General features: G+C 42.8%; 1 protein-coding gene across 16 annotated transcripts in view; it reads left to right on the forward strand.

Annotated features, from left to right (window-relative positions):
* Positions 1–6,426: 6,426 nt before the first annotated feature.
* The window catches only part of Immt (inner membrane mitochondrial protein), a 43,841-nt gene continuing 23,503 nt past the window's right edge, over positions 6,427–26,764 (forward strand). For 6 of the 16 annotated variants that reach the window (XM_040738952.1, XM_040738955.1, XM_040738958.1 and 3 more), the window contains exons 1-4: positions 6,573–6,755; positions 19,318–19,391; positions 20,812–21,001; positions 26,126–26,234. In XM_040738952.1, the coding sequence (XP_040594886.1) occupies positions 6,711–6,755; positions 19,318–19,391; positions 20,812–21,001; positions 26,126–26,234 (418 nt within the window). In that variant the 5' untranslated portion in view covers positions 6,573–6,710. Of the gene's footprint in view, positions 6,756–19,317; positions 19,392–20,811; positions 21,002–26,125; positions 26,235–26,764 lie in introns of all 16 variants that reach the window. The other 10 variants (XM_005076086.4, XM_013117745.3, XM_005076087.4 and 7 more) reach the window with 4 other exon arrangements.

Here is a 26,764-nt window from a genome sequence, read left to right on the forward strand (position 1 = left end):
TAGATCCCCAAGGAACTCTTGGGCTCAAGAGGTCTTACTTCAAATGTAGCTGACAGCAAGGATAACAGTCGCTGTTGATGAGCCAGCATGGATTATGTAAAGTCTCTTAAAAAGAAAATTTTAAAAAGCAAAACTAAGGTGAAAAAGAAGGAAAGAGAAAGATCCAAAATACAAAGAAAGAAAAACACAGGACTCATTTAGAGAGTGGTTGTTCAATTTTTGGCCTCAGGACTCTTGCACAGTGGCTGTCTCTACACTGGCTACACATACACCTAGAGTAACAGCCCTACAGCTGGTTGAGGTAGGAGGATCACTATGGGTTACACAGAAGGCCTTAGAAATTTATTGAAAATTTCAAAGAGCTTCAATTTGTATGGGTTATATCTACTGGTATTTGTTAAACTAGAACTTAAAATTGGGAAAAAACAAAAACAGTTCTCTTGTTTTCCTATTATTGCTGCAACAAGTCTCACAAACTCAGTGGCTTGGCCATAAATTTACTATCACAGTTCTATAGGCCAGAGACCTGAGATGAATTCCAAGGGCTAAAAATTAAGCTCTACTAAGGCCATGATGCTGGAAGCTCTAAAAGAGTCCTTTCCCTTGCTTTTTTCCAGATTCTAAGATCTATCTGCAATCCTTGGCTTGTGAACACTTTGTACTTTTTACTTTTTTGTTTGCTGATTTTTAGAGACAGGGTATCTCTGGAACTACCTGTGTAGACCAGGCTGGCCTTGAACTCACCGAGATCAGCCTGCCCTTGCATCCTGAGTGCTGGAGTTAAAGGTGTGTACCACCATTGCCCTGGTGAATGCCTTGTGTTTTCAAAGACCATCCTCATGCCTCCCCCTCTTCTTTCAGTCTTATGATTGATCATACTGGGCCTACCCAGAAAATACAAGATGGTTTCCCCATCTCAAAAATACTTTATTTTTGGTACCAGGAATTGAATTCATGACTCACACATGTCTTCAATCACTGAGCTACATTCGAAGTCCCAAAAGTCAGTGTTTCATTTTGTTTTGTTTAGGGTTTTTGGTTTTGGTTTTTCAAGACGGGGGTTTCTGTGTGTAGCCCTGGCTATCCTGAAAGTTCCCTGTAGGCAAGGCTGGCCTCGAATTCACAGAGATCCAGCTGCCTCTGACTTCCAAGTGCTGGGATCTGGGATTAGAGGTGTGCATTTTTCTTTTTAAAGGATAAGGTTTTAGCCAGGTGGTGGTGGAGGTAACGCATGCCTTTAACCCCAGCACTCCTGAGACAGAGACAGAAGGATCTCTGTGAGCTTAAGGTCAGCCTTGTCTACAGTTTCAGATGAGCCAAGGCTACACAGAGAAACTGTGTCTGGGGTGAGGGGGGGACAAATAATACTTTACTAGTAAAAATATAACTTCAGTTTATGAGCTCCTATGAAAGAGAACTGGGCTCTCCATGTCCCCATGGGTTATTTCAATCACATTTTGAAAATTCTCAAGAGTTAATTATACTTGTTTCTCTGATACATGGGGTGAGCCTGGAACACTGTTGTTGCAATAGCAATCTCTCACCTATGGTGGCTGTTTTGAGTTCAAAACAATCCACATATGGTAAAAGGCCATGGAGACATTCATAAAGGCTTTAAAAATATTAATTATTGTGGGGGGTTATGTAGAGGGTGTTAACTTTCATGAGTGAGGGTTGTATGTGTGTGTGTGTGTGTGTTAACTATTGTGTGTTGGGGCTATGTGGGGGGGGGTTTAACCTTCATATGTGAGGATTACACATATGTGTGTGGGACTAACTTTCTGGGTTCCGATCCCCCGACCTTGTTGATGCAGGGTCTCTTGATATTCCTGCTGCTGTACTACATATTTGAGGTTGTCTTTATCCAAGAAATTTCAAGCCATTCTTGGCTCTGCTTCTCATTCCACCATAGGAGTAGTGGGATTGCAGGTGAATGGCTTTTCCTGTGGTTCAGTCTGGTACAGATGGGACTTTTACTCAGAGCAGTCTTCCAGTACAGTTAAAGGCTTTTGGTTGGCAAGGGAGTCATATCATATTTCTTTTTCTTCTTTTGTTTTTTTCAAGACAGGGTTTCTTTGTATTGCTCTAGAGACTGTCCTGGAACTCGATACAACTCACAGATATCCGCCTGCCTCTGCCTCCCAAGAGCTGGGATTAAAGGTGTGTGCCATCAATGCCCAGCTTGTTGTATCTTCTTTAACAGGGAAATTATGTGACATAAATTTCCAAGTGACTTTAGTAGAATCCCGGTAACATTTTCATTGTTATTTTTGGTTGTTTTTTTAGGTCTGTCTCTGTCTTATGAGTGCTGGAGTTATAGGCCTGCATCACCATTCCCAAATCTAGTAATATTTTAAAACAACAAAAAAATTCATTAGTTTTAATAAGGATTAACTCATCTGTCATCCATTTTTTTCATTAAAATATTGTGGTTATTTTTTGTGTGGTTTGTGTGTACACATATACATACAAAGAGTGTGAAGGCCAAGGAACATGGTCCAGTTCTTAACACATATCGTCCTCTATTACTGTCCACCTTACTTAAAAATGTTATTACATTCAAATGCTGTGCATGTATGTGTGTGTGTGCTGGGATGCACATGTTTAGTGGACAGTTTTCAGGAGTTGGTTCTCTCCCTCCTAGAATCAAACTAATCTAAATTTAGTGACAAATGCCCTTACTCACTGAGCCATCCTACTAATTTTATGTGTGTGTGTGTGTAATCTATGTGTATACAAGTGTGTATATGTCACATTTCAGGGTGGTGCCCTCTGAGGCTAGAAGAGCATATCAGAGCCCCTGGAGCTGGTGTTACAGGCTGTTAGGAGTCACTGAATCAAGACTCTGAAAACTAAGCTCAGGGTGTTCTTGAGAAATGGCTCATTGGTTAAGAGCCCCAGCTGCTCTTCCATAGGACTAGGCAGGGTTCGATTCCCAGCACCCATAGGGAAGCTCACAACTGTCTGTAACTCCAATTCCATGATGTGGTATCCTCACATAGACATACATGCAGGCAAAACACCAATACACATAAAAAATAAGATATATATATATATATATATATATATATATATATATATATATATATATAAACAAAAATCAGGTCCCCTCCAAGACCAGAGTGGTAAGTGATCTGTTCTAGCTTGCTTGTTGCTCCAGTGACCAAAACCAATTCTGGGGAGGAGAGGATTTATTTGGATCATATGTTCATGGCAATGCTAAGTCACTGAGGACAGCAGGAATTCAAGACAAAAACCTGGAAACAAGAAATGAATCAGAGACTATGGAGGAATGATCACGGAGGAATGCTGTTTACTAGCTTAACTTCCTTTATTTTTTTAAGTTTTTTTTTTTGCCTTTTAACCTTTTTTTTTTTTTTTTTTGGTTTTTCGAGACATGTTTTTTTTATGGCTTTGGAGGCTGTCCTGGAACTTGCTTGGTAGTCCAGGCTGGTCTCGAACTCACAGAGATCCGCCTGCCTCTGCCTCCCGAGTGCTGGGATTAAAGGCGTGCGCCACCAATGCCCGGCTTTAACCTTTTTTTTAAAGATTTTATTTATGTATGTATTTAGTATACAGTATTCTTCCTGCATGTCTGCCTACATGCCAGAAGAGGGCACCAGATCTCATTACAGATGGTTGTGAGCCACCATATGGTTGCTGGGAATTGAACTTGGGACCTCTGGAAGAGCAGCCAGTGGTCTTAACTTCTGAGCCATCTCTCCAGCCCCCTAGCTTCCTTTATTTAAAACAATTATTGACATTATTTTAAATTATATGAATTAAAGCCAGGCAGATGGCACACACTGTTAATCCCAACACTCAGGAGGCAGAGGCAGTCAGATCTCTGAGTTCCATGCCAGCCTGTTTCCAGGACAGCCAGGACTACACAGAGAAACCCTGTCTCAAAAGAGAAATATTACGTGTGTGTGTGTATGCACGTAATGTGTGTCTATATTTGGGTGCCAGTGCCCACTAGACGTCAGGGGTGTTGGATGCCCCTGGAGCTGGAGATACAAGCAGTTTTGAGCCACCTGATGTGGATGCTACAGCTGAATGCTGGACTTCTGCAAGAACAGTATATGCTCTTAAACACAGAGTCATTCTCCATCTCCCCCAACTCCCCTTGTTTTCTTGTACAAACCAAGATCACCTGCCAAAGGGGTGAGCCTTGCCACATTAATCATTACTCAAGGAAATCCCCCCAGAGAGACGCTCACAGGCCAGTCTGATAGAGACAATTACTCAATTGAGTTTCCCTCTTCCCTGATGACTCAGTTTTGTGTCAAGCTGACCAAAACTAGCCACCACAGCTCTTACCTACTAAGCCATCTCTATAGTCCCTCCTCTTTGAGTCTCTCATTCTGAAGTTCATAGATTGCAGTAGACTGTGATCTCCAGGGATCTGTCATTACCTTCCCAGCAAAGGAGTTACAGACAGTAAGTACCATCACACTCGGCTTATTTTGTTTTCTAAGATTTATTTTTATTTTGTGCACAGGTGTCTTGCCTGCATATATGTCTGCACCATGTGCACCCAAAGCCACAGAGGCTAGAAGAGGGCGTTTGGTAACCTGGAACTGGAGCTACAGATGTTTGCAAGCCATGGGGCAGGGGTAGTGTGCACACAGGGCACTCAACCTTGGTCTCTGAAAGACTAGCCAATGCCCTTAACCACTGATCCATCTCTTCTTGTACTGAGTGCCTGCCTGAGTTTATGTGCACCACTACATTTGTGCAGGTACCCCAGGATCTTCTGCAACTGGAGTTACAACTGATATGAAGTGCCTGATGTGGGTGCTGGAACCAAATTCAGAAGCCCTGTAAGAACGAGTGCTTCTAACTAGTATGCCAACCCCCACTCCACGAGTGCAGATGCCAGTTGATGACAGCTTTTCCATGGGTCGTGGGGATCCAAATGAGGTCCTCATGTTTGCAGAGTTGGTTCTTTACTGAATGCACCATTTCCAAAAAAGGAAGGATTAAGGACATGGTTAAATGAAAAATTAGATCTCTTAAGATTTATTTTTACTATTTATAATCACGGGTATATATCTGTGCCTGGAGGGCAGAGGTGTTGGGTCCTCTGGCAAGTTACTCGAAGCTGTGAACTTCCTGACACTGGGGCTGGGGACTGAACAGGTCATCTGCAAGAGTAGTGTGTGATCTCAATGCTGAGCCCTCTCTCCAGCCCCTAAGAATTAGATCTTAAAACCATGGAGATTGTCTGCAGTACAAAGTGCTCATTGATATAAAGCAGCCCAGGGTCAAGAGTGTCCAAGAATTTATCACACTGGCACGAACTACAACAACAGCAGTAAACAGAGATCGAGTTGGACGGCTATATTTAAAGAAAATGGGAAGACTACTCAGAGGCTGTTAACGGTGACATGACCAAAACTGAAAGTATATTACTAAAAAAGCACAGAATGTAAGAACATTTTAGATAAATGTCAAATCATTCCTGTCTTGTTTGAGACAGTTCTGTATCAATCTCCCAAATACTGGCATTCCAGGTGTGGATTACCACATTGGACTTCATTTCTCTATTTTACAAATAAGAGTAAAAGTGCAACCAACCTGTATCGTGTTGTAACAAATCACCTACTTACGACTTGAGTATTTTGCAAACCGATTTGTTTTGTGGTTTTTTGAGACAGGATCTCACTATACAGCCCTGGCTGTCCTGGAACTATGTAGACCAGGCTAGCCTTGAACTCGAGATCTGCCTGCCTCTACTTCCTTAGTTCTGGGATTAAAGGAGTGAGCCACTACGCCCGGTCTCAAACAAATTTTTAAATTTAATTTTTATGTTACCATGGTAAGATAACCACATACTTAATATCATACTGGAGTTGACGCTGAGTAACAATGATGGTCAATATTTAACTCACTCCACGATGACTACAGACTCAAGAGTGCTTGGAACAGTCTTCGAACCCTCCCGAAGACTGCGACCAAAATCATCTTTGTAAAATAAAAGTGACAGAGTAAGCGGTGTGATTTAAATAAAAAACCCGAACTTAGAATCTGGGTTCCTATCCGTCCTCTACAATTTAAAGAGACACCGGAAACACACATTCTACCCAAAGATGCCTCCAGGCCTTTCACCCATTCTTCAGCAACACCCTGAAATAAGAACAAAAACAAAAGGCGTGTGGGCATGCGTAAACCACGGCTCCAATGGAGGGATCCGAGGACAACTAGCAGGAGTCGTTTCTCCAGTGCCACCATGGGGATCCCGGGGATCGAACTCGCACCGTCAGGACTGGAAGCCAGCGTCCCTACCCGAGCTGCCTTCCCAACCCCCCTGTGACTTCATTCTAAGAGTCACAGTAGTCCGTTTTCCGCCCAGTCGAACTTCACACCCCATTCTCCCGCGGGCTCACCTAGTAACCCCCAGTTCTTGGCACACAGATTAGCGCCCGAGCGCGACCCGGAAGGAAACCTGCTCTTCCGCCTCCTACTCGCCAATCACCGCGGGGCCCCCCCTTTTCGCAGCCGGGGCGAGGCCCACCCTCAGGGTGCCGCCTAGTCGGGACCCAGGTCGGAGGAGGCGCGTGCGCAGTGGTGTCGGCGGCCCTTCCGGTGCGCAGGGCGCGGACGGACAGGGTGTACGGACGCGGGCACGCACGCGAGCACGCACGCGCTCCTCTCGCGCCGCCGCGGTTGTTCCCGCGTACACCAGCCGCGCCGTCTCTTCGGCAGAGATGCTGCGGGCCTGTCAGTTATCCGGCGTGACCGTCGCGGCCCAGGTGAGCGTGGGGTCTTCCCGAGAGGGGCGCGTGGTCACGCCGACTGCCAACGGACAACGGGAGAGGCACCCACGATGCGCAGTCCCGGGGCAAAAGCGCGCTGACAGTGACAGGGCGGGAAACTGAGGCAGCTCACTAGGGCGGCCACTCGACTGGAGCGACTGACTGGAAGCTTATTGCCGAAGAAGCGGGCTGGGGTGTGGAGCGCTCGCGGGGAGGCGGGTGTGCTGCCGAGGCGTGGCTTCGGGGACCTGGTATCCAATCAGTACCTCGCTGCTTCGGGCTCGGACCAATCCTGGCCGCCGACGTCCGGGGCCGCCGGTTGGGCACGTGATAGGTTTCCAATCGTGAAGGTCGGGGCGGGAGAACTACAATTCCCAGCAGGGATTGCTTCTCAAGAGCTTGTTGCACCTTTAATAAGCAGGCTCCTGGACTGGTGGAGAGCCTGCGTTTTAGGGGTCAAGGTTGCAGTGCAATTAATCTGGATGGGTTGCTTTTGTCTTCGCAGTCGAGAGCACCTTTGAGCTATTCGACAACAAAAAGTGAAAGATTTTTCGTTTCTGGAGCTTAAACTTCTGGTGCTTGAGGAAGGACAGGAGTCGTGACCTTGTGCTCATTTCTAAGATTAGTTTGGGGATCAGTGTCTCTAAGCACTTGGAGCCGTGTCTGACATTCAGGTATCCTAGGCACCCTGTTTTGCTTTTTAAAAGAAGATTTCATAATTATTAATATAACTTTCTACCGTTGAAAATAAAAACCCTGTTTCCATGGCTCAGTATTTTCAAGAAATTAATACTTTGATGAAAGGTTGTGAGAAACATGTTGCTACTCGAGGAGTAATTGGGAAAAAAAATCCCTAGACTGGCTCCCCTAGAGATGATAGAAGTTAAGCAGTTTTGTTTTTGGTTTTTTGAGACAGGGTTTCTCTGTGTAGTCCTGGCTGTCTTGGAACACAAGCTGCAGACCAGGCTGGCCTTGAACTCAGAGATTTACCTGCCTCTGCCTCCTGAGTGCTGGAAGTAAAGGCGTGTGACACCACTGCAATTTTGTTTTTTATGTTTGCTTCTTTCCCTGTCCATCAGCTTCTTCTTAGGAAAATGAGACCCGTGTTAGTTTTCTATTGTTATTTATTAAACAGCACCCATTAAGCAGCTTGCAACAACACCTCCATTGACTATCTTACAAATTCTTTGTAGTAATCTGAACATTAGTGTTGTAGGGTCTCAGCTTAGAGTAATACAAGGCTTTACTAAGAAGCACTAGCCATACTGTGATTCTCATGTGAAGATAAGTACTTTTTCCTTCCTCCAAAGTCATAATTAGCAAAATCCAGCCCCTACAGATGTTGTAGTAAAGTCCTAGTTCTCTCCCAGTTCTTGAAGATGGCCCCTCTCAGTTTTTAGAACCTGCTAACAATTTCTTGCCACAAGGCACTTGGAGGCAATTCATAACATGTATGTTCGCTGTCACCATGTACTTCTGTCTTTAACTTAAACATCTCCATCATTGATGTTTTATTAGGCTCGGCCCATCCGGGTAACTTCCCTAATTCAGGGTTCACTTTTGGGAATCTCAGTTAGAGACTAAAACATGAATGCTACTCTCAACAAACATCTTTAAGTTTCCTGAAATCACTCATGAAATTCATAGGCTTATTGCCATCATTACCTTTTCATTCATTCTATGGTGTTTGATATCATTGCTTATTTTTTTGTGTGTATGAGACGGAGGGAAGGAGACAGATTGTGTGTGTGTGTGTATGTATGTATGTATGTATGTATGTATGTATGTACTCACTCATGGAGGCCAGAAGAGGGCATTGGATTCCTCAGAGCTAGAGTTAACAAGTGGTTGTAGGTTTCCTGACATGGTTGCTATGGAACTGAACTCAGATCCTCTGGAAGAGAATTAAGCACCCAACCACTGAGCCATCTCTCCAGCTACATGATATTGTTGCTTTCTGGAACTGCTTTTGGCTTTTCTCATGTAATATTTTAGGTCCGGTCTTATCCTTTATTCCTCCCACTTCCATTTTCTTCTGCTGACTCTGCTTCTTTTCCTATTTTCCCTACTGGGACTTGATCCCAGGGCTGATATATGTATATGTGTGTCTATATATCTGCGCACCTCTTTTCTTTTAACTTTATTTTTTCTCCTGAGATAGGAGTCTCACTTCATTTCCCAAATTAGCCTCTAATTTGATGTTTTCAACCTGATCTCCCAGGTACCTGAAATTTTTGTATACATTGTTTGATTAGGGATTAGATCAGCTCTCAGAACCTTCATCCCTAAGGAGATGACTTTCTAATCTCCCTTTCTTAGCTTTGCATTTATGTTTGCAAATTCTAATTTGTTATCAATTTACCAAATTATTATACTTGGACAAATCCCATCTGCTTACATGTTTTCTACCCTTTCTGTTTCTCTTCAAATAAGTTCTTTTCTGGCTAGTAAAATACTTAAGGTTCTCTAGAGAAACAAAATTTGTGTGTGTTTGTGTAGAATGGTTGGTTTATAAGGACTGGGTTCACATAGTTAATTGGAGCTGGTAAATCCAGAGTCTGCAGTGTGTGTGGGCTGGCAGAGCAGAGACTGAGGAAGCCAGGTGCGGTTGCATTCTGTAGGCTAGCAATATGGACTCTTAGGAGAGCAGCTGGCACAGCTCCAGTCCAAAGGCCGTGTGCCAGGAAAGTCTTTGCTTTTTATTCTAGGCAGGCCTTCAGGCCTTTGGCTACCACTCACTGGTGTTATAGAGGGCAGTCTACTTAAAAGTTCACCACTTTAAATGTTAGTCTTACTCAAATACATGCGACACACACACCACACACACACAAAACTGTCACCATCAGATATGGTACTTCTTTAGTCTAACCTCAATATCCTTGAAGTTTTACATTTTTTTATAATATTGTTCTCTATTCTTTTCAGGAATGTGCTTTTAGGTCTTTCCTCAGTGTTTTTCTTCCTTAGTTTGTTCCTTTTATTCCTGTACAGTATCTCCAGGTTCAGTCTTTCAGAGGGTTAGAGGACCTGAGCTTTCAGCCGGGGCTAAGTCTCCCCCATACATCATACTTGGAAATAGTCATTTGCACATTGTACACTCATTTGATCTAGGCCAAAATATTGAGAATTTATATTATAAGCTTTCTTTGCTCATACCCTAAAAGGAGAGGGGGGGGGGCTGGAGAGATACTCAGTGGTTAAGAGCACTGGTTGAGTTTTCTCTCCAGAGACCTGGGTTCCATTCCCAGTACCCATGTGGCAGACAACTGTAATTCCAGTTCCCAGGGTTCTGATGCCTCTTCTGGTCTCTGCATACACATGTCCTCTGTATACACACACCCACACACATAAATAAAAATAAAGAAAAATTTAAACTGTCTTAATTCTAATTGTCTTTATAAATATACTTTTACAGTGTTTTCTGTTGTTACTTAGAAAGTTTCTAAGATGTTTTTTCATGTAATTTATTTTGATCACATTCTTTCCTCTCCCCTAGCCCTTCTCTACCAAACTTCACATTCTTTTAACAAAAGAAAAAAATAGAGAAAACAACAAAAAATAAAGAGAAAAGGACAAACTTAAAATAGAAGTCAAACCAAACCAAACCAAAAAGCACATACACAGAAAACATGGACCCCATTTAGTGTTAGGCAACTACTCCTGGGCTGCCTTGCAGTGTAGTGGATACACCCAGTGGCACTCCATGTGAGAAAAGACATTTGCCTTTCTCAGCAGCTGTCACCTACAAATAGGGGTGGGACTTGTGTCTCCTTCCCTTGTAGTGCTGCGGCTTTGCCTGGCTTGAACTTGTGCAGATCTTGTGCGTGCTGTTACAGTCTCTGTGTTCATGTTTACCAGTCTTGTGTCTCGAAGACGCTGTTTCCTTGGAGTCATGGACCTCTTCTGGATCTTAGAATCTGTCTGCTTCTTCTGTACAGAACTCTGAGCCTTGAGGGAGGGTTTTCATACAGACATTCTATTTAGGGATGAGTGCACATGTTCAGTTGTGGATCTCTTTGTTAATTACTATTTATGACAAGAAGAATCTTCTCCGATGAAGGTTGAGTGATGCTCTGGTTTATGGGTAGAGCAGTGCCATTGGGAGTCATTTTTTTGCTATGTTCCTTTAGCAGAATAATAGTAGGTTTTCTAGACTCATGATCTATCTGGTCTCAGATTCTTGGCCACTTTAACAGTGTTGTGAATGGGTTCCCCTGACCTCTGGCTTCTGAGAGCACAGCACATATTCAGTGCATGGATATACATTCAGGCAAAAAACATCTATACACATTAAATAAGAATAAATCTTTGAGAAAAAAAAAGACTAGTTTTGATGGTGAAACAGGGTAGCTGTTTAAGACTGAATTTGTCTGTTAGTGAAGCAGACTGTCAGCCACACATGCTGGAAAGTAGTTGAGTCGACCTGTGCAGCTTTCTCTTTGCTCCTGCTCAGACTTTGTCCTGTTTGTTAGTCTTCCTTTTTTTTTTCTCTGTACCTAAAGATCACCGCAAAATGTTGGGCCAGGTGATACATTACAAGGACAAAAAGAATAAAGAACTGGTAAAGAAAAACACTGGGGAAAGATCAGGAGACCTAAAACACTATTAAAAAAGAAAAGAAAATGATTTTAAAAATACATGTTAAAAAAATCAAGGATGTTGAGGCAAGGGGCTTCTAAACCAGTTTTATAAACACATCTTACATATGTAGTGTACCTGAATGAGAAATAATATAAAAGGTATTCACACATGCAAAGGGAATACTGATGTACCAAGTTTTGTTGTTTTTGGTTATAGTAATTAGTGCCTATCATTTACATAACCAAAAAGCACTTCTTTCTGTCCTAGATACAGAATATTTTTCCAAGGTACTTTGTTTTTGTGGAATGATAGTTTTAAATATTTATTTTACAAGACAGGATCTTACTTGGTAGCTCCGGCCAGGCTGGTATTTGCTTTGTAGTATAGGCTGGCCGGTTCCTCTTTAAGCCTAATGAGTCTATTGACAGCTGATGAGTATCAGCAGGAACAGAGCGCACACAATGCTCCAGAACCCAAATTGGGGACTCACCATTCTGTGGGAAGACACAAACAGACCCCTGGGCTCATACCAAAACTGGATCTGGTCCTTTCCAAAGACCCGAGGTTAGGTCTTTTCATTTAACTAGAGGTTTTTGTTGTATAGTGGACCGCCAATGAAGGTCTGCTGTGGAGTTGCCAGAAGCATCCACAATTTAAAAATTTAAGATATAGAGGATAAATGATAGAGTAGAGTGAGGGGAGCCAAGGTGGCCCCCAAACCCCCCCCTTCTTTACTTTAGCTAAATAGGCCTTTAGAGTGTGATGAGCATGTTTTATAATAGTCTGTCCTCAGGGGTTGTAAGGAATTCCAGTTTTGGGGGAAATATCAAAATCTAGACAAAAGTGATTGAAACCTCTGCTGACATAGCCGGGGCCATATCGGTCTCAATTTGTTTTGGGACCCCTATGTAAGCAAAAGCCTGTAAACAGTGGCTCTTAACATCTTTTACTTTTTCACCAGAGTGGGCAAAGGTGAATACCAGGTGGGAAAAAATATCTACAGAAACATGGACAAACTGTAATTTACCAAAGGATGGCACATATGTTACATCCATTTACCAAATGTGATTGGGTAAAAGTCCTCGAGGATTAACTCCCAAGTGAGGCACAGGAAGAAATTCTACACAAAGAGGGCAATCCTTAACTATTTGAACAGCCTGTTCTTTGGTAATCCCAGTATGAAAGCGTAAAGACCCTGTGCTGAGATGAAAGCGCTTGTGCAGGGATTGTGCTTTAGTGAGCCCTTGTAAAACCACACCGATTTGAGCATACCTGTCAGCCATTTGATTTTCTTTGCTCAGGGGCCCTGGCAAAGGGGTGTGGGCCCTAAGATGTCCCACAAATATAGGTTCGCTCTGTTGTCATAGCAGACCTTGTTCCTGTAATAAACTTTTTGTATCCTAGAGATGGGAGTGACATAGGCAGCAGTCTCCAAGGGTTGGATAATATGAGCAACGTATTGACTATCGGTATAAATGTTTAATGCTTCTGTGGGGAAGAGTTGTAGAGCCAGGGCCAAGGCTGAAAGTTCAGCCATTTGGGCAGAAGTTGTAGGAATTCTGGCTGTCTTAATGATCGGATAAGACACGACTACAGCTGTACCTTTAGAGGAACCATCTGTGAAAACCACTCGCCCCTTAGAAATAGGCTGAGAGACTACAATTTTTGGGAAAATCAAAGGATGTATTTTTTGTTTGTTTGTTTGTTTTTTTAATGTACATAATTTTCTGTCTGCATGTAACCCTGCAGGCCAGAAGAGGGCACCAGATCTCATTACAGACGGTTTTGAGCTACCATGTGATTGCTGGGAATTGACCTCAGGACCTTTGGAAAAACATAACAGTGCTCTTAACCACTGAGCCATCTCTCCAGCCCTCAAAGGATGTATTTTAAAAAAGGAAACCAAATTGTTGGATGGGTAATGATTATCAAAATAACTGGGTAGCAGAGAGAAAAATGGCCCAGTCACATTTATTATTTTGTAGCCATTTTATTTGTTGACAGGACAAAGGCGTAATAATCTGATCTGGCTCTTTACCAAAGGTTTGTAAGGCAATCTTGTGCTTTAAACAGGAGTGCAACTATAGTTTGAGGGTAGGACACCACAGATTTAGAAGAGGAGACTCGAGAATGAACCCAAAGAATGGGACTCTCTTGCCAAAAAACTCTTGTAGGAGCATGAGCAGTTTGAACCTTCTCCAGTGTCACCGTAAGCCAGCCAGTCCCAAGGTGGTCTGAAGATCCCCAAATGTGTGGCCAGCAGCCATTGAGGTCTGCGCACAAACAGCTGGGTCGTAAAGAACCTGCTGGCCCAGAGCTGCATAGGTTCCCGTGCCAGCAAGCACCTCCAAATTCCCACCAGGGAAACCGGCAGCCATGCCGCGCAGTGCCATCTGACCACACGGCTCCAGGCACTCACCCCTCCAGGCCAAACAATCTCCCCTGCCCCCAGCACAGCACAATGTAATCGCTGCCAAATACCAGGAGTGCAAACTAAGGTTGCAAAGATCCATCAACGGCCAGATTGAAAAGGGCAAGAGGCCCATACGTCATAACTGCTTTAGGATTACAGGTTTAAGGGAGATTTTTAAGTTCGTTTTTTAATTTGAGGATGTCCCTTTTTTGTTGAGGCTTTTTGAGTTTCTCAGTCTCATCCCCCGGAGAAGAGGGAAAGGATTCAGAAGAGGAAGCGTTGGAAGCTTGAATTGATCTAATAGACTCTAGGTCTTGAGCCTCTGTGAAGGCATCTTTAGTTTTTTTGACCTGTTCTTTTATTACCGTATTATCACTAGTAAGCACGTCCTTAACAAGAAGCCACAGAGAAAAGACAACAATCGGTATGGTGTTTGGCCCTTCTTTATGTAAAGTTCTTTGTAGGTCCACTCTAACCTGGTTCCAATCTAGGGAATTAAGATCACCAGAGACCAAAAACCAAGGGCTGACTTTCTGTGTAGTTTTTAAGAAGTCTTTAGCTGTCTCATGTCTGATAGTTGTGTCCTGACTTTTCAACAATTGGATCAAATGGTCCTCCAAAAGAGGGTAGGAACTAGTAGCACCTATACTTATACACTCACTCCTAACCTTAATGAGAATGATGGCTGGCTTTCTGTGGGGGGTGGGCTGTCAGGAATTCCCTAACAATCTTGATCCCAATGGGTCAAGCCAGGGCTGGAGCCTAACTTTAAACCACCCCTCTGTGGGGGCTGACCCTCCATTTGGGGCCCAACCCAAACCACTCCTCTATGGGGGTTGAACCACTATCTGACGCCTAACTTAGTACCCTTAACTTGGTATCCGTATCTGAATACACCCTCCTATCTTACTTGTTAGCCAGTATTCAAGTGTAATTTTTTAACAGTTTCTCTTCTTTCTTGATCTCGGTGGGACCTCCACATATGATTCACAGAAGACTTTTCTATAGTGCCTGTCTGTTTTCAGGCTATTCCACTATATGTGGCTTCTTTGTGTATTCTCTTGTTTGGTAAAGCTGAGGAGTTGATGATGTGTAGAAGACCGTTACCTGGGAATTACACACTTTTCGTGGCTTTTGTTTGTTGAAGCATGTTTCTGTAGGTTAGAAGCATCAGTGCTTAACCTTATGACATTGCAAGGTTATGTGTCAAGACAAATTACTATTCTTTCTACATCAAGTTCCCAGCATACATATTGCTACAAAAAGTAGATAGTAAGCAAAGGCGTTTAATCCCAGCACTCGGGAGGCAGAGGCAGGTGGATCTCTGAGTTCAAGACCAGCCTGGTCTACAGAGCGAGTTTCAGGACAGCCTCCAAAACAATACAGAGAAACCCTGTCTCGAAAAAACAAAACAAAACAAGTGGATAGTAGCTGCCAGGGGTTAGCGACGAGGTGAGGGTGGCAGGAAGGATATGTGTGTGACAGTTTAAAAGAGCCTAGGCTTCCTTTGGATTGACAAAAGCCTTCTATGATTTCTAGAACTTGGTAGTGGTGATGATTATTATTCAGCCTTGTTGATATACTGTATACCACTAAATGGTTCAAATGATGAACGTGTAGTGAACCTTACCAGACACAGAAATAAAATCTTCCAGTGAGTAATAGAGGCAGAGTTAGACAAACACTTCAAACCTAGGGCGTCAAAGACAGAACAGTGTGAGTTGACTGCAGCTGATTTAACCCTGTCATATGTGCTTACATCCATGAATTTAGAATAGTACTGTTTTGGAGCAGGTGAAGCACCTGCTGCCGAGCTTGCTGATCTGAGTTCAGCCCCAGGGAACCACATGGAAGGAGAGACCAACTCCTGTAAGTTGTCCTTTGACTTCCATACACATGCTGTGGCTTGTGCACATGCATACACATACAAATAAAAAAATGTGTCATGGGGCTGAGTTAAGAGCACCTGTTGCTCTTGCAGAGAATTTGGGTTCAATTCTCAGCACCGCGATGGTGGCTCACAACTATCCATAACTCCATTTCCAGGGGATCTGATGCCCTCTTCTGTTTTGTATGGGCACCAAGCATGCACATGGTACATACGCATACATGCTGATCGAACACACATGAAATAAGTTGAATAAATCTAATAAAGTCTATTAAGTAGAAAAATGTATTTAAAAGATGTAGTTCTGCTTAACTAGCCATGTAACAAGTCCCCTGAGTCGGGGAAATAGCAGCAGTGTTCACTGCTTCTGTTTTAGGTTTTTTTTTTTTCTGGGATCAACTAAGCGATGTTGCATGTTGGCCCTTAAAATAGTGCCCGAGACTAGTCATTTCCCAGTATTCCTTACTCTTGTGCTTGATTGCTGATACTGACTCAGCTCAGCCTTGGAACTCATGTTTGTAGCATCTCTGTGTTTTGGGGTTTCCTCACGGCTTGGCAGAGGGTTCTGAGAGCAGTCAGGCAGAACCCGTATTCATTTGTTGTAGTCTGAGAAGGCACAGAGTATCACTTTCACTGTCCTCTGTTAGTGAATTATTAACCAAGCCTGCCTTTGCACCTTTTCCCTAACCCAGCCTCTATCTATTTACTGTTTTTATGTCTGTCTATTCTGGATAATCCTTATAGGAGAAATCATACAATGTCAGGGAAAGACACAAAGAATTCACGTTTGATAGGGAGCAGTACATTTCTGGCAGAGCATTTGGCACATCTGCATAGTTACAGTCCGCATTGTAAAACTCACTCAGCCCTATTTTTGTGAGGGTGGGGGCTAGTACAGCTGATACCCACCCATGTAAGTCAGTATTGTGTAATACACTCGACCCTGTTTTTTTTGTGGGAGGAGGGTCTGAGCAACTGATACTCCTTCCCCATTGCAGCCCTCCCTAAGACCTACTATAGTGTCAGCATTAGGACCAGGATGTTATTGTTTTACCCAGATCTTTTTTTTTTTTTTTTTTTTTTTTTTGGTTTTTTGAGACAGGGTTTCTCTGTGGCTTTGGAGGCTGTCCTGGAACTCATTTTGTAGACCAGGCTGGTCTCGAACTCACAGAGATCCACCTGCCTCTGCCTCCCAAGTGCTGGGATTAAAGGCGTGCGCCACCAACGCCCGGCTACCCAGATCTTAAAATGGAAGACGTCATTGATGTGGCCTTAAAGTTCTTACCCTCCTCCAGTCTGTTCTGGAAGCCAGAGTAATAATGTCATCTGCTTCCTACTCTATATCAGCATCTACTGGGATACAGGCAAAGGATAATACTGTGGATAGTTTTCTTTCAAAAAAGCAGGCAGCAAGAAGTACCCGGCAGTCACATTCAGTTCCATAACAAATGCGGAATCTAGCTGGGTGTGATGACTGATTCCTTGGTTGGGGGCTATTCCTGATGCTTGGGAATTTTTCTGTGCAGTTTTTGGTTTTCTCCTTTTCCAGAAAATGCAGAGTGCTTATACTTAAGTCGCAGTTGTGGCTGGCTCCTTTTCTCTTGGAGCATCCAGCACCTTTTTTACTTTTACTTTTTTTCTGTTTGAATTCAGTCTGGGTTGTTCTTCACCATGTATTAGGAGTTAGACTTTACTGTTGCTGTGACCAGAAATCCAAAGTAAATAGGGAAGGAAGATTTATTTGGTTTACTGTTTCAGAGAGCACAGTCCACATAACCTGTTTTTCTTGGGCCCATGGTGAAGTGGAACGTCTTGGGAATGGGTACAAATATGTGACAGAGTAGATTCATACCTCTTGGTGCACAAGAAGCAGAGAGGAGTCCACGAAAGGACTTTGACAAGGCACAGCCTGGGGTCTTGCCCCCGTGACCTATTTCCTCCACTTTAGAAAGCTTATGGAAAATCCCCATGGCATTCAAGAAATAAGTCACATACATGACACTTAAAAGTGCCAATTGGGTCTGATGATTCTCTTTTCAAAATAATAAAGCTTGCTTGTGTGTAATCCTAGCACTTGGGTGTTAGAGGCAGGAGGATCCAGTGATCAAGGCCAATCAGGGCTATGTGAGACTTTGTCTCACAAAACAACAATGACAAAACCAGCTAGGGCCAACCAGATGGTCCTGGTAAAGATGCTTGTTGTACAAGCCTGGTGAGCTTTTTGAGCACTTTAACCCACATAAAGGTGAAGGAGGGAACTGACTACAGAGTTATACTCTTTATCTCCATGCATGTTCCATGGCATTACACCCTTGCCCACACTAAAATAAAGAGAGAAATACTGAGAGAACTCAGTAAGTAAAGGCACTTACAGCAAAGTCTGAGTTTGACCTCCAGATCCCACATAGTGGAAGTCAAAAATGGCTCCCACAAGTTGTCCTCTGACCCTTAAAATAAAGAGAGAAATACTGAGAGAACTCAGTAAGTAAAGGCACTTACAGCAAAGTCTGAGTTTGACCTCCAGATCCCACATAGTGGAAGTCAAAAATGGCTCCCACAAGTTGTCCTCTGACCCTAACATGGGGTGTGGCCTGTGTGTGCTCACATACACACTAAATGTATAAATGAATGTAATTTAAACATGAGAAAAATCTTAAAAATTAAATGACAAAGAAATATTTAAGGATTTTTCTACATTACTGTTTTGAGGTTTGGGGGTTTGTTTTGTTTTTGATTTTTGAGAAAAGGTCTCACTGTGTCTTCCAGGCTGACCTGGAACTTGTCAGTCTTCCTGCTTCAGCCTTTTTTTTTTTTTTTGGTTTTTATGAGTCAGGGTTTCTCTGTATTGTTTTGGAGGCTGTCGGTCCAGCCCAGCCTCGAACTCACAGAGATCCACCTGCCTCTGCCTCCCGAGTGCTGGGATTAAAGGCATGTGCCACCGCCTGGCCCTGCTTCAGCCTTTTTTATGGCGGCGGGGGTTGGGGGGGTGCTAGGGAGTGGGGGGATGGGAGGTGGGAGTGGGGGGTGTTGAGACAAGGTTTCTCTGTGTAGCCCTGGCTATCTTGGAACTTATTTGTAGATCAGGCTGGCCTTGAACTGAACTCATAGATCTGCCTGCCTCTGCCTCCTGTGTACTGGGATTACAAGCATTCGCCACCATACCCAGCTATGCTCAGCCTTTGAAGTGCTGGTGCAGAACTGGTGTTAGGCATCCAGAAAAATGTTTTGTGGGGCTGAAGGGATGGCTCAGGGTTTAAGAGCACTGCCTGTTCTTCCAGAGGTCCTGAGTTCAATTCCCAGCAACCACATGATGGTTCAACAACCACCTGTAATGAGATCTGGTGCCCTTTTCTGGCCTGCAGGGATACATGCAGGCAGAATGCTTTATATATAACATAAAAACATTTTTTAAAAAAGTGTTTTGTGGTAGGTTTTCTGAATGTAAAGTGATTTTTGTTTGGATACATTTGTAATAATATATGTTTTCTGCATTGTCAATTCTGAAAGCTTCTGAGATCTATTTAATTGTTTTGTGTTTTGAGGTGGTCTGGCTTTGGGTCTTAGACTGGCCTGTAGTTTGTGATCTTTCCTAACCTGCAATGTTGGAGTTAAAAGCACGAGGCACCATGCTTCCAAATTCCTTTAACATACTGATGTAATGTCTTCTCTTCCTTTAGAGTTGTCTGTGTGGGAAGTTTGTCCTCCGTCCACTTCGACCATGCCGTAGATACTCCACTTCCAGCAGTTCTGGGTATGTGGCTTGTCTTCCGGAACCAGGTTCTTTACTGTATGCTAATAATAGAGGTGTGTGTGTGTGTGTGTGTGTGTGTGTGTGTGTGTGTGTGTGTGTGTGTGTGTGTGAGTGTGTATGTGTGTGTGAGAGAGAGAGAGACTTTGAATATGGATATGGTTGCATAAATTAACTTTTATTAAGGAAACAGTATTCTGATTACATGCATGGTTTCAGTTACATATGGTCATCACAAGAAGGCTGAGTGCAGTAAAGTAAGATTTCTTTCTTTCTCTTTTCCTTCCTTCCTATCTTTTTTTTTTTTTTGAGACGGGATTTCTCTATATGGCCCTAGCTATCCTGGAACTCACTATGTAAAACAGTCTGGCCTCAAACTCCTGAGAGATCTGCCTACCTCTATTTCTTGAGTGCTGGGCATCAATAATGTGTTTTGAGCAAGACCACATTCACATAACCATTTCATTGTAATATGTTGTAAAAATTGCTCCATTTTATTATCATTGTAGCTCTCTTTTTGTGTTTAGTTTGTAAGTTAAGCTTTATCACAGTTACATATGTATAGAAAAATACAGCATTTGATATTTCTGTCTGTGGCTTTAGGCATCTCCTGGGGTTCTTGGTACAAATCCCCAAGAGAGGGAACTACCCATATTACACTGAAGCTTTGCTCTCAGGTCTGACGAATCCCTTCTGTTACACTACTACAGGTGAAGCTTTGCTGGTGACACTCCTTTTGGTTCGTCGTAACTGGGTGGCACAGAGCAGAGTCCCCTTCTTTAAGTGCTTGCTTCCGTTTTATGGGAATGCATTTAGGTCCTGACTACATGGTCATAAGTTTAAAAAGTACTTGTTAGTTCTGGTGACAATTGTATTGTCTTCCTTTCCCAATTTGGGACATGCTGAGAAAGCCCTGACTTACTTACTTCTCCAGCTCAGTAATTTTCAGATTTAAATTTTATTTAAAAAGAAGTCCTGCTCTGTAGCCCAGGCTGGCTTCAGTCTCAGAGCAGTCTTCCTGCCTCAGCCTTTAGAATGCTAGAATTAGCTTTCTTCTTTTAAAGGATTTGCTGTACTGTACTTAGAGAAAAGCCTCGAGAAGAGGAGCTTTGGAAGTCAGTGACTTGAGGGACTTCACAGGGAATTTCATAATTGTGAACATCACGTTTAAGAGTTAAATACGAGGCTGCTTCATTCTTGTTGTCCTAGCTATTATCTTCTAAAGTTTTTGTTATCCCTGTAGTTTATATTGCAGACAGGTTAAAAATGATCAAGAAAGGGTGGTTTGCAGCTGTGGTGTAGCAATGGGCTGCTGTGTTCTGAATCAGTGGTAGAGAAATGGAAGGGGGGGTCTGTAAGACTCAGAAGGAAGTAGATAGTAGGACAACAAGAAAGCATATTTTCTCCTATTTTGTTCTTTTAGGTTGACTGCTGGTAAAATTGCTGGAGCTGGCCTTTTGTTCGTTGGTGGAGGGGTTGGCGGCACTATCCTGTATGCCAAATGGAATTCCCATTTCCGGGAAAGTGTAGAGAAAACCATACCTTACTCAGACAAGCTCTTTGAGATGGTTCTTGGCTCTGCACCTTACACTGTTCCCTTGCCAAAGAAGCCGGTAAGAATTTTTGTTTGTTTTTTGTTGTTGTTGTTTTCGAGACAGAGTTTCTCTGTGGATACATGGTGTGGAATATTTTTAAAAGCATCTGGACATTAGTATTTGTGTATAACTCAGTGTAATTTGTCAGATGTATGTTTGTTAGTTCTTTCAGCTTGAACTAACAGTAATCTATACAAGTAGAATTTTAGCCTTTGGGAATTCCATAAATGCTCTTAATTACCACGTAAGAAATAACCACTCTGCAAAGGGTATATCAAAGAGGTATGTTGGACAGGGGCACCTGACTTAGTGCACTAAGATCATAATGTAGAGTGGTCAGGATGGAACCTATTGTTGTAGCTAGTTACAGCTCACATTAGACAAGAAACTAAAAGTCACAGTTATCTGCTGTTTGGTCGGCAGTGACAGGAATGTTTTCCAGTGTTCCTGGAGCATTGTGCGTATTCTTCAGTTTCACTTCATACACACACACCACTATCATAAAATTAAAAAATAATTTATTTTAAATTTTATTCATTATTGCTATCATTGCGTGTGTGTGCGTGTCCCTGTCCGTCTGTCTGTCCATCCCAACATGAGTGCGGAGGTAAGAGTAAAGTTTTGGGAGTGTGTTCTTCTTTGTGGAATCCAGGGACCAAGCTTAGCTTATCAGGCTGTACAAGTGCTTTTACCCACTGAGCCTTTTTACCAGCCATAACCTAAAATTTTTCGGCTCATCTTTGAAACAAATTTGTTACATCTCCAGGAATTAAGAGTTACAGATGTGTATGAGTCACCATGTGAGTGTTTGGGCCTGTATGTATATTTGTGTGCCCATGGAAACCAGCAGAGGATGTCAGATTCTCTAGAACTGGAGTTTTAACCGTTGGGAGCTGCCATGCGGGTGCTGGGAATCAAAACCTGGTCCTCTGAAAGAGCAGCCAGTATTCTTTTTTTATTTATTTTTAAGTTTAAATTTAGATTAGAAACAAGGCTGCTTCACAAGTTAGTTCCAGGTCCCTCTCCCTTTCTCTCCCTTCCTCCTGTCCCCTCCCCCCAGCCCCCCCATTATCCCCTCATTTCCCCAGGGAGGGTGAGGCCCTCCATGGGGGTGTCCATAGTTTGTCATTTCTTTCAGGGCAGGGCCTAGACCCCCAAGAGTTCAGGGTGAGAGTGCATCTCACATTGTTGGATGGGAGTCCAAAGTCCGTGTGTATATTCGGGATGAGTACTGATCTACTGCCCAAGGCTCAATACATTACCTAGGCCTCCTCACTGACACCCACATTCAGGGGGTCTTGATCAGTCCCATGCTGGATTCCCAGGCTGATGCCTGGGAAGCAGCCAGTATTCTTAACTACTAAGCCATTGCTCCATCCACTACTTAGATGCTGCTTAATTCAGACACAGCATCTTCTTTATATACAGATACACAAAACATACAAAAGGGCATATGCTTTTTGGCTGTTTGCATTAAGTATTTATGCTTTGAAGCTGGACATGACTGATTAGGTAAGTACAGTATCTAGCATGGCCTAGAGGTCAGTTGTATTGCTAAAAAGTGTTGCCGGTTTTTTCATCATAACCAACCACAATATTCTTGGCTGGTCTTCCAGTTTATTATTTCTTAGGCCATTAAAAGGTTTGTATTGGCTAAAAGAGACAGTTAACCTGTTGTAATACTCACAAAGCCATGTGGCTTCATCTAAAATCCTTAGTCTTTTTTTTTTTTTTTTTTTAGGTTTTTACGAGACAGTGTTTCTCTGTATTGTTTTGGAGGCTGTCGGTCCAGCCTGGTCTCGAACTCACAGAGATCCACCTGCCTCTGCTCCTGAGTGCTGGGATTAAAGGCGTGTGCCACCACCGCCCAGCCCTTAGTCAGTTTTAAGCAGTACGATCCAGGGGAGATAGCCAGAAGTACTTCTAGGAGCAGGGAACCTGACTGAGAAGATGAAAATAGGGTTCATTCCTTTTCTTATCTTTTTTTTAAGATTCATTTATTATGTATACAGTGTTCTGTCTGCATGCATGTCTGCAGGCCAGACAAGGGCATCAGATCACACTATAGACTGTTGTGAGCCACCATGTGGGTGCTGGGATTGGAACCTGGGTCCTCTGGAAGAGCAGCCAGTACTCTTAACTGCTGAGCCTTCTCTCCAGCCCTACTGTTCATTTCTTACTCAAGTTAATTAATCACAAGTGTCATCTTTTGTGAATGACTTCTTTATCTCTGAGTGGCTTTTGCCTGTGCTCTCTACTGGTTTCCACTCGAATAGCATAGTATACCTGTACTGTACCGTCTCAACCTTTATGATTTGCTCCCACTTCCCTTTCCCAGGGGTGCTAAAGACTGAGCTCAAAGCTCAGCCACTGAGCCCTCAGCTCCCAATTTATTTTTTTAGTAGTACAGATAGTAGCACTTGTTAGGTTGCCAGGTTAAAATTGCTAGAGTCTCTGTATTGCTTTTGTTTTGTTAGTTCTCTGTTTTGCTTAACCTACCTTGGCCTATATATATCATTTCATATCCCACTCGTCTTCTGAAGCAAAGCTATTGCTTTTCCCATGTACCTGGCCTTTCCTGTCTTCAGTCTTCACCCCTCCCCCCACATTTCTCCTGAAAATATAGATTAGTTTCATGTCAGTGTACTGTTCTAAAATAAGCACCATGCTTTTATGTCACTGTTTGCCAGGAACTTTAAACATTTTTAGTTTTTTTCCTTTTTTGGGGGGTGAGGGGTTTTTCAAGACAGGATTTCTCTGTGTAACAGTCCTAGCTGTCCTGTAACTCACTTTGTAGACCAGGCTGGCCTTGAACGGAGAGATCCAGTGCTACCTGCCTCTGAAGGTGTATGCCACAGTACCCGCACTGGCTCCTTCCTTTCTTGCTGTGGCTTGTGGACTTTACTAGTTGTTGGTATGATATTTACTACTCTCAGTAATCTGACTCTTCCTTGTTTTTCCCACCTTAGGTCTGAGTAGTATTGCATATAAATTCTTAGCTTTATGTCACTTGCTAAAGATTTCTTTTTAAGTTGAGTAAAGAACCAGGTAAGATGGTTTTCCCGAATTAATTATGTAGAAGACCTGCTAAGAACATTTTGGAAAAATATTATTGTGGTACAAGTGAGAGGGCACTTAATTTTTCCAGATACTGGTTTTATTCCAATACTACTTAATAAAAATATTTCTAAACGTAGGAATAGAATTTAGAGAAGTAGAACATTTGAATTTGGAAATGCATCAATAAACCTGCTTGCTATGAGAGTGTGAGTTGCTAGAATTATGTGAAATTGATATGCTAGTTAGGCAGTTATGCTGCACCCCTTTAATCCCAGCACTTGGGTGGCAGGGGCAGGCAGGCCTCTGTGAGGCCAGCCTGGTCTACGATGGAGCTCTAGGACATCTAGGGCTACACAGAGAGACCCTGTCTCAAAAAACCCAAAAACAAACAAAAAGAAAAGAACATGAAGTGCTAATGTCCCATCCATCCACCCACCCACCCACCCATCCATCCATCCATCCATCCATCCATCCATCCATCCATCCATCCATCCATCTCTGGCCTGCAATGGAGCTTGCTTTCCAATGGAGCATACATGAGCTTCTGGGTTTGATGCCTAACAGCAAAAGGGGAAAACAAACCAACACCCTTCCCAAGCAGTTAATTCCACTGTTATAGAAGAATAGAGAGGATTAATGTGCCAAATTATAAAATGACTTAGACTGTTTACTATATTCTGTGTAAAAAACAAAACAAAAAAAAACTTAGCCAGGCGTTGGTGTTGGTGGTGGTGGTGGTGGCGGCGCATGCCTTTAATCCCAGCACTTGGGAGGCAGGAGGATCTCTGTGAATTTGAGGACAGCCTGGTCTATAGAGTGAGTGCCAGGATAGGCTCCAAAGCTACATGGAGAAACCCTGTCTTGAAAAACAAACAAACAAACCAAAAAACCCAAAACCAAAAAACCTTGGAACAGGTTTCTTGTTAATTTGTACAGTGTCGATATTTCGTTTTAAATAGTGGAATATTGTGTCTTCCTCAGTTTATTCTTCAGGTGGGAGGGTAGATTTTAGAGTTTTCCCAGTGATGGCCTGAGAGCTGGAAGGGAACAGGGTAGTGAAGATCCCAATACAGCCGTTAATGACCTTGCTACTATAGTGCTTGTTACAGTGATCATGGGTTTTGCAATTTCAAAAGTAATGGTATATGGATCATATTTGTAGTCCCAGCCTTCAGAAGGCTGCTGTACACAGATTGGAGAGGCTACACTGAGCTACAGAGTCGAACCCTGATTCAAGAGTTAAAACAGGCCAGGGCTGGAGAGACGGCTCAGCAATTGAGAGCACTGGCTGCTCTTCCAGAGGAGCAGGCTTTGATTCCCAGCACTCACATGATGCTTACAGCCGTCTGTAATTCCGCTTCCAGAGAATCTGATGCCCTCCCCTGGCTTCCCTGGGTATAAAGCCCATATGTGATGCACAGACATATGTGTAGGCAAAGCATCCAGCACCCAAAGACATAGACTTTTTTTTTTTAAGTAAAGCAGTCTATTCAAAGACAATGGACATCTTTCTGTTAAATAGTCATCTTAGGACCGTGTGACCCACTGCCTACTCTGACAAAAAAAAAAAAGGGACAAGCTTGGTAAACAGGAGTTTTTTTCATTATTCCCTAACAAATCTGGCAGCTCCATTAATGAACTGTGCCTTAAGTCAGTCTGGCTGTAATTAGGAAAGGAAAGCAGTCATTACTGACACATAAGTCATGTGTCTTCATGTGGAATTGCTGTAGTCCTGACAATAAGAGAAACCAGGCCTCTCGCCAGTCATTTGTCCCCAGCTGAATGCATGCAGGAAAACCTTGATTTTCTTAAAAAAGGAAATGGACATAGGTGGAAATAGCCTTCTCAGTGTTAGCTATATAAAAGGAATGACATAAAAAGGGATGGTCTATGCTTTACTATTATTGTAGAAGAATGGGCCTAGTCCATTGAATGAAGTTTTTTGAATGCATCTTTATGGTATGATAGCTTCTTTCTATGAATATATTGCAAAATGTTGATAACCTGACCTTTAAGAAAAGAATATTACTATACTTTTAAAGACAACATTATAACCTAAATATTAAACATTCCATTTCCAAGATTCAGTCTGGTCCACTAAAAATCTCCAGCGTACCAGAGGTGATGGAAGATTCCAGACTGCCCGTGGCACAAGCCCAGAAGCAGAAGGGAGACACTCCAGAGTCAGCAGGTACTTGTTAGAGCCACTCTTTGGAAGGTATAATGGGAGGAGTTGTCTTAATGTCTTTGTCCCTACAGTTAGAAGAGAGCCACTCTTTGGAAGGTATAATGGGAGGAGTTGTCTTAATGTCTTTGTCCCTACAGTTAGAAGTCCTTCCTCTCTGTGAAGGACTCTCAGGAGTCCTTAGTTCATTTGTCCTACCCCTGTGAGTTTCAGTTTGAACTCGGTGAATAGTGATTAACTTTAATCCGTTTATCTGACACCCATCCTTTTCCTCTGTGTATACTTTAAGAGGCATTCTCCTTTTTCATGTTCCCCCTCCTCTTCAAAAGCTTCATCTCTAGAATGGTTTCTCCCATCTTGTTGATAAATGTGTCTTTTGTATGCCGTGGGTCTTTTTACTTTTAGGGCTAGCCAGTATTCTACCCTAGTATGTAGCACCTGTCTAATAACCTGTGTCCACCAAGCACTTGAACTTCTTGTGATTTTCTTTATTTTTAAGAGTTTATTTTTTTATTTGTATGGGTGTTTTGCCTGCA

Source organism: Mesocricetus auratus, unplaced genomic scaffold, assembly GCF_017639785.1.
Source record: "Mesocricetus auratus isolate SY011 unplaced genomic scaffold, BCM_Maur_2.0 Super-Scaffold_100676, whole genome shotgun sequence".
Classification (NCBI taxonomy): Eukaryota; Metazoa; Chordata; class Mammalia; order Rodentia; family Cricetidae; genus Mesocricetus; species Mesocricetus auratus.